We start from the raw sequence: 15,290 nt of genomic DNA on the forward strand, positions 1-15,290 counted from the left end.
GAAAAGTAATTTACCTAGGATGAGATGCTTACTTTTACAGATCAACCAGTAGAGGAACCATACCAGCAACCCTGCTGCCATGCTCGTGGGTGGGAAGATTGTAAATAAAACAGGAACTGGACATTCTTCCTTTACCATCTCCCAGAAGCTGAGTGCCCATCTCCTCTGCACCTCTGGGACCATGGATGAAACTCAGGGTTGGATAAGACTACCAAACTAAGACTCAGAAGTTTATTTGAAGAAAAGAACCCAGGCTCGTTGGAGGAAGAATTAGGGTTTTCCTGAGAAAGGGAAGGTAGCGTTTCTCCACTTTGAGACTTGAAGAAGAGGATGCAAGAGGGACAATGAACAAACCAAAGTGTTGGAGAACCCAGTTAAAAAGCTCTTGGAGAAGCATCTGAGGCACAAGATCTGGAAGGTCTGGGCTACCAGCTGCCTACCTTTGTGCAACTTGAAGGAGAAGTGAGAATTAACATGTTTGATTCTCTTCACATTGATTTCCCTCCGGAAATGTCCTAACTCTTTGCTAAAGGAACAAGTGCTGTCTGGTCTTATGAACACTAAAGAGGCATGGGGTAGAAAGATGTGTTCATCCCATCTTTTCCTGGCTTCCCGTGAAGATGGGGTGTCGCCCTTGTGGGGACTGGTGGTCATTGCAGTATCAGAGGATGATCCAGAGGCAGCTCCTGAAAGCCACATGGCACCAAAGGAATGTTCTGGAGTGAAATGGAGGATCAAATTTTCCACTAAGTCCTGTAACTTAAAGAATGTTGCTCCCAGATAGAAAATGGGGGACATCCAGCAAACTCCTGAGCTATTATTTAATAAATAATGTTGGAATAATTAGTTATTATTTAATTAAATGATGTGGGAATAATTAGATAATAAGACCCTAGGTCACACCAAAACCAAAAATTAATTCCAGATAGATTGAATTGCTCACTGTGAAAAAAATGGTAACAGGTGGAAAAATGAAACTATCACATATATGGTAAAACATAGGAGGATTTTTTTCGCCTAATAATTTTGGGGTAGTCTCAAAAAGATATGAAACCCAGAAATCATAAAAAGAAAAAAAGTGCCAGATTGGACTACACAGAAATAAACAAAAGATACCCTAAATAATAGCCAAGATATAAAGAACAGACAACCAGGAGAAAATACTTGTAATATATGTAACAGAGGTTAATCTGTTAATCTCTCTAAGTAGAAAAAGAACTCCAACAAACTAATAAGGAAAGACAGAAAATCCAACAAAAAAAGATCAAAGGATATGACTAAGGACTTCATAGAAGAAATAGAAATGGTCAATAGGCATATTTTTTAAAAAACAGCCCTAAGCCTTTATAATATTTAAGGGAATTCACATTAAAATTTCAACATGCTTTTCTTAACTACAGGTGAAAAAAGTTTATGTAAATATAGAACAAGGTCTGGAAGAATATGCACTAAATTATGAACAGTACTTCATCTGGAAGGAATATAACTGGGGAAGCAAAGCAGAGGTCTTTTAATTTGTCCCCATATATAAGTGGTGGGATTATGGGTGATTTTTACTTTGGGGTTGTTTTGCTGTATAATTTAATTCCTTAGAAAGCAATGTAAGCATAAATTCTCTGTGTTCAGGAGGCTTAGAAAGCTTTTATTTGTTTATTTTAATTTTCAAAGTCACAAAAACGTATGAGTTAATTAAACAAAAGAATCAGACCATTTTTTTAACCTACTCTCAAATCAATTTTTTTTAATTTAACAAATTTAATCAGTTATACATATACATATGTTCCCATATCCCCTCCCTTTTGCGTCTCCCTCCCGCCCTCCCTATCCCACCCCGCCAGGTGGTCACAAAGCACCGAGCTGATCTCCCTGTGCTATGCGGCTGCTTCCCACTAGCTATCTACCTTACGTTTGGTAGTGTATATATGTCCATGCCGCTCTTTTGCTTTGTCACAGCTTACCCTTCCCCCTCCCCATATCCTCAAGTCCATTCTCTAGTAGATCTATGTCTTTATTCCTGTCTTACCCCTATGTTCTTCATGACATTTTTTTTCTTAAATTCCATATATATGTGTCAGCATACAGTATTTGTCTTTCTCTTTCTGACTTACTTCGCTCTGTATGACAGACTCTAGGTCCATCCACCTCATTACAAATAGCTCAATTTCGTTTCTTTTAATCTCAAACCAATTTTTTTATACACACTGTTTGTTCTTGTACTTAATTCATGGGTATCTTCAAATATACATTTTCCCCAACATACTTCTTTCTAGATACCTCCCTCCCCTGAAATAGAAAAGAAAGGGGAAAAAAGAAAAGAAAGGAAAAAATAAGGTACTATATGTATGTACGGGTTTAATTGTTTTAACACATTATTATTGCTTTTACTAAATTTTTTGGCCCTGGCAAGGTCCCAAGTGACCAAGTTACCTGATAGCCAGACATCACTTTGAGACACAAGTTTCCAGAAATGTCAAAAGAAGATGTTTTGTTATGTGACTTTTGAATAAGCCACTTAAAAAAAACCTGACATATTACAAGTACATACTACACAATTCTAAGAGCCAAGAGAGCATGCTGTGAAGTTGTGTCCCTGTCACCTTTGTCCCTGAGGCCACTACAATTACAAGTTTCTTGTGTATCCTTCCAGAGATATTCTATGCATGCGCAAACACTGGCATAATTTTGTCGTAGCCTACCATACCACTGTTTTGCATCTTGCTTCTTTTATTTTATATCTTGGAAATTGTTGTATATCAGTACACATAGAGCTGTATCACTGTCTTTTTAAAGCTGCAAATGATTCCAATGCATGAATTTACTATAATTTATCTCATTAATCCCCTACTGATGGGTTCAGGTTGTTTCCAATATTTTCTTTATCTGTACAAACAATGCTGTAATAAATATCTTTGTATATTTGTGATTTTGTGAATGTGCAAGTATATTCGCAGAAAAAAAAATCCCTACAAGTAGAACCGCTGGCTCAAAAGTAAGTGCACTTTAAATTTTGAAAACTCTGCAGAAATTTGTACTTCCTTAAACCATGACTGAGAGTTTGTTTCCTTATACCCTCAAAATCATAGTGGTATCAAACTTTTGATCTTTGTCAATCTTATAGGTGAAAAATGGTTTCTGATGTAGTTCTGATTTGTCTTTCATTGCAAATAAAGTTGAACATTTTTGCATGGGCTGAAGAGCCATTTATAGTTCCTCTTCCATGAATTATCATTCATTATGGTTTTTTAAAAAAATTTATTTAGTTTTGGCTGCTCTGGGTCTTCGCTGCTGCGCGCGGGCCTCCTCTAGCTGCAGCGAGTGGGGGCCACTCCTTGCCGCGGTGTGCGGGCTTCTCACTGCAGCGGCCTCTTTTGTGCAGCACTGGCTCTAGGCGTGCAGACTTCAGCAGTTGTGGCTCGCGGCTCTATAGTGCAGGCTTAGCAGTTGTGGCGCACGGGCCTAGCTGCTCCACTGCATGTGGGATCTTTCCAGACCAGGGATCGAACCCATGTCCCCTGCATTGGCAGGTGGATTCCCAACCACTGTGCCACCAGGGAAGTCCCACCATTCATTATGTTTAAAATTTTTATTTCATTTCATTTATTTATTTTTAAACTTTCATTCAAGTTATAAAAATAATTTTTGCTATTTAAAGATTCTCTTGTTAGGTAAGAAAAAAATCCAGCTACATGGTATTTATGAGAGATACCTCTAAATCAAAATAATCTAGAATGACTGAAAAATAAGAGGGATGAATAAAAGATATATCAAACAACTTCATAGGACTAACAATAGTAGGAGTAACAATATTAAAGTCAAACAAACTAAATCCAAAGCAATTTAATATTTTAATATTTCAAATTTATAAAAGGTGCTATATAAGAATATAATAGTCAAGAATATATAGTATATAATAGTCATGAACCTTTATGAACCTAACAACAGATCTTCAAAATATAAAACCAAAGCTGTTGAAAAGACACAAAAAAATTGACAAATCCACAAATCCATAATATTTGGGGGATACTTGAACATGTGTCTCTCAGATATTAACAAATCAAGTAGACAAAAATAAGGCTACAGAGGGTTTAAATAACAAAATTAATAAGTTAATAAAAAAATACATATTTTCAAAAATACACATGGAATATTCACAAAAATAAACAAGTACTAGACCATCAAAAATGTTTTAGTAATTCTAAAAAGCAGATCATTAATACTCTGACCACAATGTAATAGCATTATAAATTAATAACAAAAGAATGGTCCCTTTCAAAACAAAAAACAAAACTACAACTAGTTAAAAGTAAATAAAAACACTTTCCTGGGCTTCCCTGGTGACGCAGTGGTTGAGAGTCTGCCTGCCAATGCAGGGGACACGGGTTCGAGCCCTGGTCTGGGAAGATCCCACATGCCGCAGAGCAACTGGGCCCATGAGCCACAACTGCTGAGCCTGCGCGTCTGGAGCCTGCGCGTCTGGAGCCTGTGCTCCACAGCAAGAAAGGCCGAGATGGTGAGAGGCCCGCGCATCGTGATGAGGAGTGGCCCCCGCTCGCCGCAACTAGAGAAAGCCCTCGCACAGAAACGAAGACCCAACACAGCCAAATATAAATAAGTAAATAAATTTATTTTTAAAAAAACACTTTCCTGCATGACTTAGATTAAAAAGAAAATCAAAATGGAAATTACAAACTATTGGGAAATGAGTGACAGTGAGAGAAATTGCGTATTAAATCTTATTGGATATGGCCAAAATAGTATGATATGAAAATGTGTAGCATTAAGTCCATTCATTAGGAAATAAAATTTCACTAAGCAGTCATTAAAAAATAAAAAGTTAAAAATATAATATATCAAGAAAATGAACCCAGAGGGGGAAAAAACAATAAAGGTAAAAGCATAAATTGGATTTCCACTTCTCTTAATACCTGACTCAGTCCTCTCTCAAAGGATAACTTGAAAAGCTGAATAAAATATGACCAGCATTTACTTGAAGGAATCAGCATCAGAGAACAAACAAGGTAATAAAGAACTGTCAGACAATAACCAAGAGAAGACAGAACTCCAGAGGTAAGTTAGCCATTAGGTACCACTTTCCTATTAGTAGCATTTCCCATTTTCAGAAGAGAAAGCTGAGAAGTTGTGAGAAGTTGAGTGGTTTAGCCTCACAGGGCTGTGTGAAGAATAGCTGGAGTCTGTAATCTCTTATACCCAAACTTTGGATTGGAACCCAAAAAGATTAAGGACTGGAAATAGACTAGCCTTCTAAAGGACTGCAGTTCAGCTTCAAAGCATCTCATTCCCTGAAACTGAATTATGGTGATTTTGGATTGTGGGTGCCTTTAGGCAACTGTCAGAAATAAAAGTAAATCTTCCACAGGGAAAATGAAATCATCCTAAACTTCAAATTAGTTCCACTAGAAACTTAATGAATACATTTTCTGGCACACAATCAAAAGAAACAAGGCCCAGGAAGAAACATGGAAATATGCACAAAACCACCAGAAATAATGGACAATAGAAATCGTCCCACATAGATTCCATGTATTGGAGTTATTGGTCATAATCCTTAAAACAACTATGCTTACAAAAGTAAAGGGTATAATAAAAAATAACTTTGGGCTTCCCTGGTGGAGCAGTGGTTAAGAATCCGCCTGCCAATGCAGGGGACACAGGTTCAAGTCCTGGTCCGGGAAGATCCCATATGCCAGTGGAGCAACTAAGCCCGTGCACCACAACTACTGAGCCTGTGCTCTAGAGCCCACAAGCCACAACTACTGAGCCCGCGTGCTGCAACTACCGAAGCCCATGCGCCTAGAGCCCGTGCTCCACAACAAGAGGAGCCACTGTGATGAGAAGCCTGTGCACCGCAATGAAGAGTAGCCCCCACTCGCCGCAACTAGAGAAAGCCTGTGCACAGCAACGAAGACCCAACACAGCCAAAAAATAAATAAATTTATTTTTTAAAAAATTAAAAAAAATAACGTTAAGAATTTTGGCATAAAACTAGAAATATTTTTTAAAGGACAGAAGAAAAATAAATGGGGTAAAAGGAATGTTTGAATATCTGAAAACTTCCAAAACTAATGAAAGATATTAGGTCGCAGAGTCAAGAAACTCTATGACCCCTAAGGGGATAAATAAAAAGAAGTCCACACCTAGCTACATCAGCTGTCAGTCTAATTTTTGCCCCTTGAACTTAACATGCCTCTTCTGCCTCTGGCTGCCTGTAAATAACCAATTCTTCAAATGGTCTTAGAAAAAGCTTTATCATCCTGCTGGTTCTACCTCTAATGGGTTGAATAAGCTTTGAGCTCGTATTTATTTTATTTGTGTATGAGTCATGTTTTTAACTTTTTGAAACTTGTACTTTGAATATACATATATGAAACAAAGAATTCATGAAATAATACTTTTCCTTCTTGCAATATTTTCTGTTCTATTTTGTTCTTTTCCATCTTATTAAAAGATAATTTTGGTCACATTCACTAAATCTGGTCTCAACCTGCAGTTTGAGAAATCCTGCCTCAGCAGACCAGGGAGTATGTGGGTGGTGGGGAGGGAGAGGGGTAGAACTGCATTTTTAAAAAACCCTAATATTTAAATTTATTTGTTTGGCTTCCTCCCTCCAGGAATCAGATGACCCTGGAGACAGGGTCGTTTTTTTTTGCTCTTTGCTTTTTTGCCCAGGGGGATTTATTGCTCTTTCCTCGCTCAGCCCTCAGACTCCGGGATCAACTCTGGAGGCTATCAGGAAAAGCCAGCGGCCGGTTTAATCTCAACAGCCGGTTCCTGGTCCCTCCGGGAAGTGAGGACAGCTGAGACGCTGGCGGTCTGGGGTGGCGAACCGGCCTCCCCGTCTTGGAAGGCTCCCGGGCTGCCGAGAACTTTGCCGCACTCCTGCCGGGAATAGAGACCAAGCGAGCTTCAAGTTCTCCTCGAGAGTTCGCGGAAGTGCGAGGTGGGGGAGTCGCGGAAGAGGCGGCCATCGTTAGCTCTCTGTGGGTCTCCCCTAAGTCCCCCGTGCATATTCTGGCTTGGCGTTATCCGGCCCTTCCCCGAGCCAGGAGGCTTACAGTTGGAAAGAGTGACTTCTGCGAGTCCCTTAGGTCCTATTTGGAGGGACTGAAGACCGCGAGGAAAAGTGAGCAGTAAGGGGCCTGGTCAGCCTTCGTCCGGCCCGCCCTGGGCTACCGGTACCCTTGAACCCGCCCCTACTGTTTTGTCTCTGGGCAAGTTCCAGGCGCTCTGCACTCGCGATCCAAAGGCGTGGCGGCGCGAGCCATGAATCGTATGGGTGCGCTGGGCTGCGCAAGGCTGCGGTGGGCGCTGCTGGGGACGCGGGTGGCTCTCCCTGGCCTCGGCTCCCACGGGGCCAGAGCCAAGGCCGCGATCCCCAGCGCCCTCCCTGCGGCCCAGGCAGCCGAGGCTCCCGGAACCGGGCCTGGCGATCGGAGGCTGCGGAGCCTGGAGGAGCTTTCAGGGCCAGGGCAGCTGCGTCTCTTATTCCAGCTGTTGGTGCAAGGCTACGTTCTGCACTTGCACCAGCTCCAGGTAACCGAGCGGGGGGCCTCGCGACCAGGGATGTGGTACGCACCCGGACAGAGAAGGTGGGGATGGGGAGACGTTGGACAAAAAGTGAAGGACACGTTTAGCTCGGGACCGAGTGGGGCTATGGTCATACACTGGGAATCTGTAGGGGCTATGAACTGAAATGAACAGGTCAAGGGGTGCTATGAAGCAGGAGAACACTGGGCTAGAGGTGATTTGGGAGACTAGGTTTAAAGTGGACAGAGGTTGAGATTCAGTCTCGTCTCCTTGACTCCTCTTTTCACACTGGGGGCCCCACCCATTCTAGACTTCTTCCAATTCCTTAAGCCTAGAAAGTCCTTCCCCCGCCTTAGGGTCTAGGAGGTTCCCTCTGCCTGAACTGTTGTCTTCACCCTTCTACTTAAACACTTGTTTTTGTCTCTGTGATTTCCCTGGGCTGGGTTAGACACCTGTTAATGTGCTCCTGTAAAGCACCATCTTCTTTCTCTGTCAATTCCTCTGTGTTATATGTTTTTTAAATTTTATTTATTTATTTATTTATTTATTTATTTGCGGTACGCGGGCCTCTCACTGTTGTGGCCTCTCCCGTTGCGGAGCACAGGCTCCGGACACGCAGGCTCAGCGGCCATGACTCACAGGCCCAGCCGCTCCGCGGCATGTGGGATCTTCCCGGACCGGGGCATGAACCCGTGTCCCCTGCATTGGCAGGTGGACTCTCAACCACTGCGCCACCAGGGAAGCCCATTTATTTATTTTTAATTTATTTATTTTTGGCTGTGCTGGGTCTTAGTTGCTGTACGCAGGCTTTCTCTGGTTGCGGCGAGTGGGGGCTACTCTCCTTTGCGGTGCGCGGGCTTCTCATTGCGGTGGCTTCTCTTGTTGCAGAGCACGGACTCTAGGCGCGCAGGCTTCAGTAGTTGTGGCTCGTGGGCTCTAGAGCGCAGGCTCAGTAGTTGTGACGCACGGGCTTAGTTGCTCCGCGGCACGTGGGATTTTCCCCAACCAGGGCTCGAACCCCTGTCCTCTGCATTGGCAGGCAGGTTCTCAACCACTGCGCCACCAGGGAAGTCCCTGTGTTACAAGTAATATAAACATTTCTTTAATATTGCCCTCCTGCAAGAATGTAACCCTGTGAGAGCAGGGGTCCTCCTGTTTGGCCTGTATCTCCAAGCCTGGCACTTGTAGATGCTCAAATATTTGTTGAATCAATGAAAAGTCCATATTTTAATTGTATCCTCAGGCCACATCATTTAAAAATGAAGTGATTGATTATATGATCTAATACAACTATCAAATGCTTCCTTAGTAAAATTAATATTTCAAACATTAAAAAAAATAAAGTGGACAGAGGTTGGGAGAGAAGGGAGCTGTCTTGGTAATAGAATAACACATGCAAGTGTATAAGCTGCCAGATGTTATAGAACCACCATTTATCTGTGGTGATATCTATGGTGGTATCGGCTACCACAGACTTCTTCCAGAGGAAATGGCTTCTGGAGGATTACAGAGGTTTGGTGATTTGCAGGGTAAATTTCCCCTTAATGGAGAAAAAGATGTCATTGCTCAGAGAGTGAAAGCAAAATCATAGACATTAAGGAAAAGGTACATTTTTGTTATTAAGAAATCAATGTCCAGTAAGAAGGTTTTATCCAGTGGAACACTGATATGAGGCAGGGATGGATGGATCGCCCACTGTCAATGGACAGAGACTGGAAAATCCAATGTTGGTTAAGTTGGAGAGGTTTTAGGAAGTGAACCAAAGAGATTCATGTGGGATTTGTCTTTCTGATGACTATTAACAAATATTAGCGCACCCACTCTGCCCCAGGCATTTTTCCAAGAGCTAAGCTTCAGTGAGATGTGGCCAATACCCACATGGGGGTTAAATGCTTCTTTGGGGAAGAGGGGTAACAAGGGAGTAAACAAATCAGCAAACAGCTAATTTCAGAAAGAAAGCTGAGTGCCCTGGGAGGAGAAGCCAGTTCAGGGCTGGGGGAGGAGTGGGACCTTTGACTCGAGCATGCCATCCAGGCACATGTGTGGTTGTCAGTGACTGACAGGAGTAGACAGGCCTTGGGCTGGGCTGATGAACAGACTGGTCACCAGGTAGCTGTACTGGGCAGTAGTGAAAAATGAGGAGGAGCTGTGGGGCCTTGGGATATGACAGGCCTTTGAGGAGGATATTGAAGGCCAGACTAAGGGCCCTGGTTCTTCTGAGGAGCCTTGGTGAGCTATTGAGCAGGCATGGGGTGAAGATGGCCTCCAAGGGGCACTGTCCAGGTTATGGTGTGTACAGTAGGATGGATTGGACAGGAGAGGCAGAGAGGGCCTCGGGTGACAAAGGGTATGGCATTATCTGAGCCACCCCCCAGGGAAAGTTGGACTGGGAGTTAATGATGAGGGAGAAAATGACTGTGAGGGTTTGAAGGTCCAGACTGAACACAGTTTCTCTGCACCTGCCTGGGCTGCGGCCAACTCGTAGGGTCTTCTCTGTTGGGTTCATGCTTCTGAGGCATGGTGGGCAGGTCACAAGGCACTCGGAGATGGTTAAAAAAAATTATTCCCTGTGTGCTCAGCTCCAAGAAACTAAGTAAGCCAAGAAACCAGAGTCCTGGAAGCTTCCCCTGCTTGATTTAACCTCTAGAAATGTGAGCAGCCCAGTGAATGCCCCAAGGGTGGGGACTAAGGATTTCTCACCATTTTTCAGGGAAAGTTTATTGGGAAGTTTTGCTCAGGACTATCTCTGCAGTGGTAACTACCAAGAAATTCTCGACTGCCCTAGGAAGTGGAGGAGGAAGCAGGAGAAAGCCAGGAGTGTGTGGCCATTTATTTATTTTTCATTTTTAAAAAAACATTTATTTATTTATTTATTTGGCTGTGCCGGGTCTTAGCTGCAGCGCACAGGATCACGGGATCTTCGTTGGGATCTTCATTGTGGCATACAGGATCTTTTTAGTTGCGACATGTGGGCTCTTTTAGTTGTGGCATGTGGGATATAGTTCCCTGACCAGGGATGGAACCCGGGCCCCCTGCATTGGGAGCACGGAGTCCTAACCATTGGACTATCAGGGAAGTCCCTGTTTGGCCTTTTATTTTTTTAAATTAATTTATTTTTGGCTGCATTGGGTCTTCGTTGCTGCGCTCCGGCTTTCTCTAGTTGTGGCGAGCGGGGACTACTCTTCATTGCGGTGCGCGGGCTTCTCGTTGCGGTGGCTTCTCTTGTTGTGGAGCACGGGCTCTAGGCCTGTGGGCTTCAGTAGTTGTAGCATGTGGGCTCAGTAGTTGTGGCACACGGGCTTAGTTGCTCTGTGGCACGTGGGATCTTCCCGAACCAGGGCTCGAACCCGTGTCTCCTGCACTGGCAGGCGGATTTTTAACCACTTCGCCTCCAGGGAAGTCCCCCTGTGTGGACTTTTAAAGGAGAGGCCGGACTAGAATTTTGCAGAGCCTCCTGGCTTCAGCCTTTGTATCCCAAAGATCTGGAATCACATGAACCTGGGCTGCTCCATGGGAAATATATTAGCCCTTCCCACTACATGTGGCTGGTGTGAGTTAGTAAACAGCGGAGTGCTGCACATCTATAAAAGCCAGTTAATACCCCTATTGAGAAAGAGGATGCTTCCAGTGACCCACTTTGTATCAGTTCAAATCCATTTGGTTGCCACTCTCACCAGCTTAAACTATAAAGCAGCTTTATTGGTTCCTATAGTGGAAAAGTCTCATAGTTGTGTGCCCTTCAGGTATAGTTTGCTCTAGTGATTCACGAGACCATCAAAGCCCCGGTTCTGTTCTGCAGTCCTCTTGGCTCTGCCGTCTCACAGAACTTAGTGGACTGGCTTGGGTTAATTGCCCATTCTTGAGTCCATCATAGTGGCCATAGGTGTACTCTAGCTTAGACTCATGCAGGCTTACTCCTAAAGCTGGGGTGGGGGGCCCTGCCACCTAAACAGGCGGCTGCTGCACAAGGAAGAGGACAGGAAATGATATAAGGGCAGCTGACCATAATGTCTCCTGCACCCTCAGTTGTCAAAAACTGCGTATCACACATAAAATTAATAAAATCAGCTTAGGGAAGCACTGTAGGACTTTAAGGGGTTGGAGTGGGAACTGGGAAATGTGAAAGCCTTGCTAGTCCATAAATGCCAGTTCCTTTCTCTTTTCTAACTAAAATAATGACAAGAGTGCTGAAAAAGTGAAATGTGAACATATGTTAAATTTATATGTAAATTTATGTAACAAATTGATATCTTTCAAAGATGTTGACCCTGAGAATGATGAGATCAGCTGTCTATTCTGTAGCTCTCATTGTGGACTACCTGGGTTGGTGACCCCTCCTGTGTCTCCCTAATGCTTCCTGTACATATTTGTCATTTCATGTATCACGTTTCTTTTTTTTATATATAGTTAACGAAATTTTTTTTCTTGTGATGAGAACTTTTAAGATTTACTCTTTTAGTAACTTCCAAATATACAATACAGTGTTGTTATAGTCACCATGCTGTGCATTACATCCCAGGATGTAATCTTGTAACGCCCACTTATTTATTTTATAACTGGCAGTTTGTACTTTTTGACCACCTTCATGCATTTTGCCCTCCTTCCATGCCCACCTCTGGCAACCACCAATCGGTTCTCTGTATGTATGAGTTTTGTTTTGGTTTGTTTAATTTTTAGATTCCACATACACATGAGATCATTCAGTATTTGTTTTTCTCTGTCTGACTCATTTCACTTAGCATAATTCCCTCAGGGTCCATCCATGTTGTTGTAAATGGCAGGATTTCTTCTTTTTTTTTTTTTTTTTTCCCCCCCCCGCCGTATGTGGGCCTCTCACTGTTGTGGCCTCTCCCATTGCGGAGCACAGGCTCCGGACTCGCAGGCTCAACGGCCATGGCTCACAGGCCCAGCCGCTCCGCGGCATGTGGGATCCTCCCGGACTGGGGCACGAACCCGTGTCCCCTGCATCGGCAGGCGGACCCTCAACCACTGCGCCACCAGGGAAGCCCTCCTTCTTTTTTATAGCTGAATAATATTTCTGGGTGTGTGCGCGCGTGTGTCGCATTTTCTTTATACATTCATCCATTGATGGACGCTTACGTTGCTTCCATGCTTCCATGTCTTGGCTATTGTAAATAACTGCTGCAGTGAGCATGGGGGTCCATTTATCTTTCTGAGTTTAGTGTTTTCATTTTCTTTGGATAAATACTCAGAAGTGGGACTGTGGGATCATATGGTAGTTCTAATTTTAATTGTTTGAGAAACGGCTATACTGTTTTCCATAGTAGCTGCACCAATTTACACTCCCACCAACAGTGCACGAGGGTTCCCTTTTCTCTACATCCTTGCCAACTCTTATTTTTTTGTCTTTTAGCCATTCTAACGGTGCAAGGTGATATCTCATTGTAGTTTTGATTTGCATTTCCCTGGTGACTAGTGATGTTGAGTACCTTTTCATTTACCTGATGGCCATCTGTATGTTGTCTCTGGAAAAATGTCACATCAGATCCTCTGCTCGTATTTTAATTGGATTTTGTTTGTTTTGCTATTGAGTTATATGAGTTCTTCATATATTTTGGATATTAAGCCTTATCAGATATATGACTTACAAATATTTACTCCCATTTGATAGGTTGTCTTTTCATTTTGTTGATGGTCTCCTTTGCTGTGCAGAAGCTATTTAGTTTAATGTAGTCCTGCTTGTTTATTTTTGCTTTTGTTACCTTTGCTTTTGGTGTCAAATTCAAAAAATCATCATCAAGACTGCTGTCAAGGAGCTTACCACCTATGTTTTCTTCTGGGGTTTTTATGGTTTCAGGTCTTAAGTTCAAGTCTTTAATCCATTTTGAGTTAATTTTTGTGTATGGTGTAAGATAGTAATCCAATTTCATTCTTTTGCATGTGGCTATCCAGTTTTCCCAACACCATTTATTGAAGAGGCTGTCCTTTCTCCATTATATATTCTTTGCTCCCTTGTCATAAATTAATCTACCATATATGTGTGGGTTTATTTCTGAGCTTTCTATTCTGTTCCACTGATCTATATGTGTGTGTTTATGCCAATAACATACTGTTTTGATTACTATAGCTTTGTAATATAGATTGAAATGCCTCCAGCTTCTTTCTCCTTTCTCAAGATTGCTTTGGCTATTCGGAGTCATTTGCAGTTCCATACAAATTTTAGGATTGTTTACTTATTTCTGTGAAAAATGCCATTGGAATTTTAGTAGGAATTGCATTGAATCTGTAGATTGCTTTGGGTGGTATGGACATTTTAACAATAGTAATTCTTCCCATCCATGAGCATGGAGTATCTTCCCATTTATTTGTGTCTTCTTTAATTTCTTTCTTCAATGTCATGGTTTTCAGTGTACAGGTCTTTTACCTCTTTGGTTAAATTTATTCCTGGGCATTTTATTCTTTTTGATACAGTCATAAATGGGAGTGTTTTCTTAATTTCTCTTTCTGATAGTTTGTTATTAGTGAATAGAAACAAACTGATTTTTGTATTTTGATTTTGTAACCTGCAAGTTTACTGAATTCATTTATTAGTTCTAACAGTTGTTTTGGTGGAGTCTTTAGGGTTTTTGATATATAGTATCATGTCATCTGCAGATAGTGATAGTTTTACCTCTTCTTTTCTGATTTGGATGCTTTTTTTTTTCCTGGCCTAATTGCTCTGTCTAGGACTTCCAATACTATGTTGAATAAAAATGGCAAGAGTGGCCATCCTTGTCTTTTTCCTGATCTTACAGGAAAAGCCTTCAGCTTTTCAACATTGACTATGATGTTAGCTATGGGCTTGTCATATATGGCCTTTATTATGTTAAGGCTCATTCTCTCTATACCCAGGTTTTTAAAAAATTTATTTATTTATTTATTTATTTATTTATTTATTTATGGCTGCATTGGGTCTTTGTTGCTGCACGCAGGCTTTCTGTAGTTGCAGTGAGCAGGGGCTACTCTTTGTTGCAGTGTGCAGGCTTCTCATTGTGGTGGCTTCTCTTGTTGTGGAGCACGGGTTCTAGGTGCGTGGGCTTCAGTACTTGCGGCTTGTGGGCTCTAGAGCGCAGGCTCAGTAGTTGTGGTACACGGGCTTCGTTGATCCACGGCATGTGGGACCTTCCCGGACCAGGGCTCGAACCCATGACCCCTGCATTAGCAGGTGGATTCTTAACCACTGCACCACCAGGGAAGCCCCTATACCCAGTTTTATGAGAGTTTTTATCATAAATGGATGTGGAATTTTGTCAAATGCTTCTTCTGCATCTATTGAGATGATCTTATGATTTTTATCCTTCATTTTGTTATATGTTGTATTATATTGATTGATTTGCAGTTGTTGAACCATCCTTTCATCCCTGGAATGAATCCCTCTTGATCATGATGAATGTTTTTTTTGTTTATTTGTTTGTTTGTTGTTTTTTATGTATTGTTGAATTTGGTTTGCTAATATTTTATTGAAGAGTTTTTTCATTTATGTTCATCAGGGATACTGGCCTGTATTTTCTTTTCTTGTACTGTCCTTGTCTGGTTTTAGTATTATGGAAATTCCAGCCTCATAAAATGGGTTTGGAATTGTCCCCTCCCCTTCTTTTTTTTTTTTTTTTTCTGGAAGAGTTTGAGAAAGTTTAGTATTAATTCTTCTTTAAAATATTTGGTAGAATTCACCAGTGAAGCCGTCTGGTCTTTGACTTTTGTTTGTTAGGAGGTTTTGGTGACTGATTCTGTCTTTATACTAATAA

At 42.0% G+C, this 15,290-nt stretch overlaps 1 protein-coding gene across 1 annotated transcript in view; it reads left to right on the plus strand.

Annotated features, from left to right (window-relative positions):
* Positions 1-6,845: 6,845 nt before the first annotated feature.
* CYP27A1 (cytochrome P450 family 27 subfamily A member 1) overlaps positions 6,846-15,290 on the plus strand; it is a 45,038-nt gene continuing 36,593 nt past the window's right edge. The window contains exon 1 of the mRNA XM_081242931.1: positions 6,846-7,551. Coding sequence (XP_081099057.1) covers positions 7,282-7,551 — 270 coding nt within the window. The 5' untranslated portion in view covers positions 6,846-7,281. The remainder of the gene's footprint in view (positions 7,552-15,290) is intronic.

This window comes from Mesoplodon bidens (genome assembly GCF_964165515.1).
Source record: "Mesoplodon bidens genome assembly, chromosome: 8".
Classification (NCBI taxonomy): Eukaryota; Metazoa; Chordata; class Mammalia; order Artiodactyla; family Ziphiidae; genus Mesoplodon; species Mesoplodon bidens.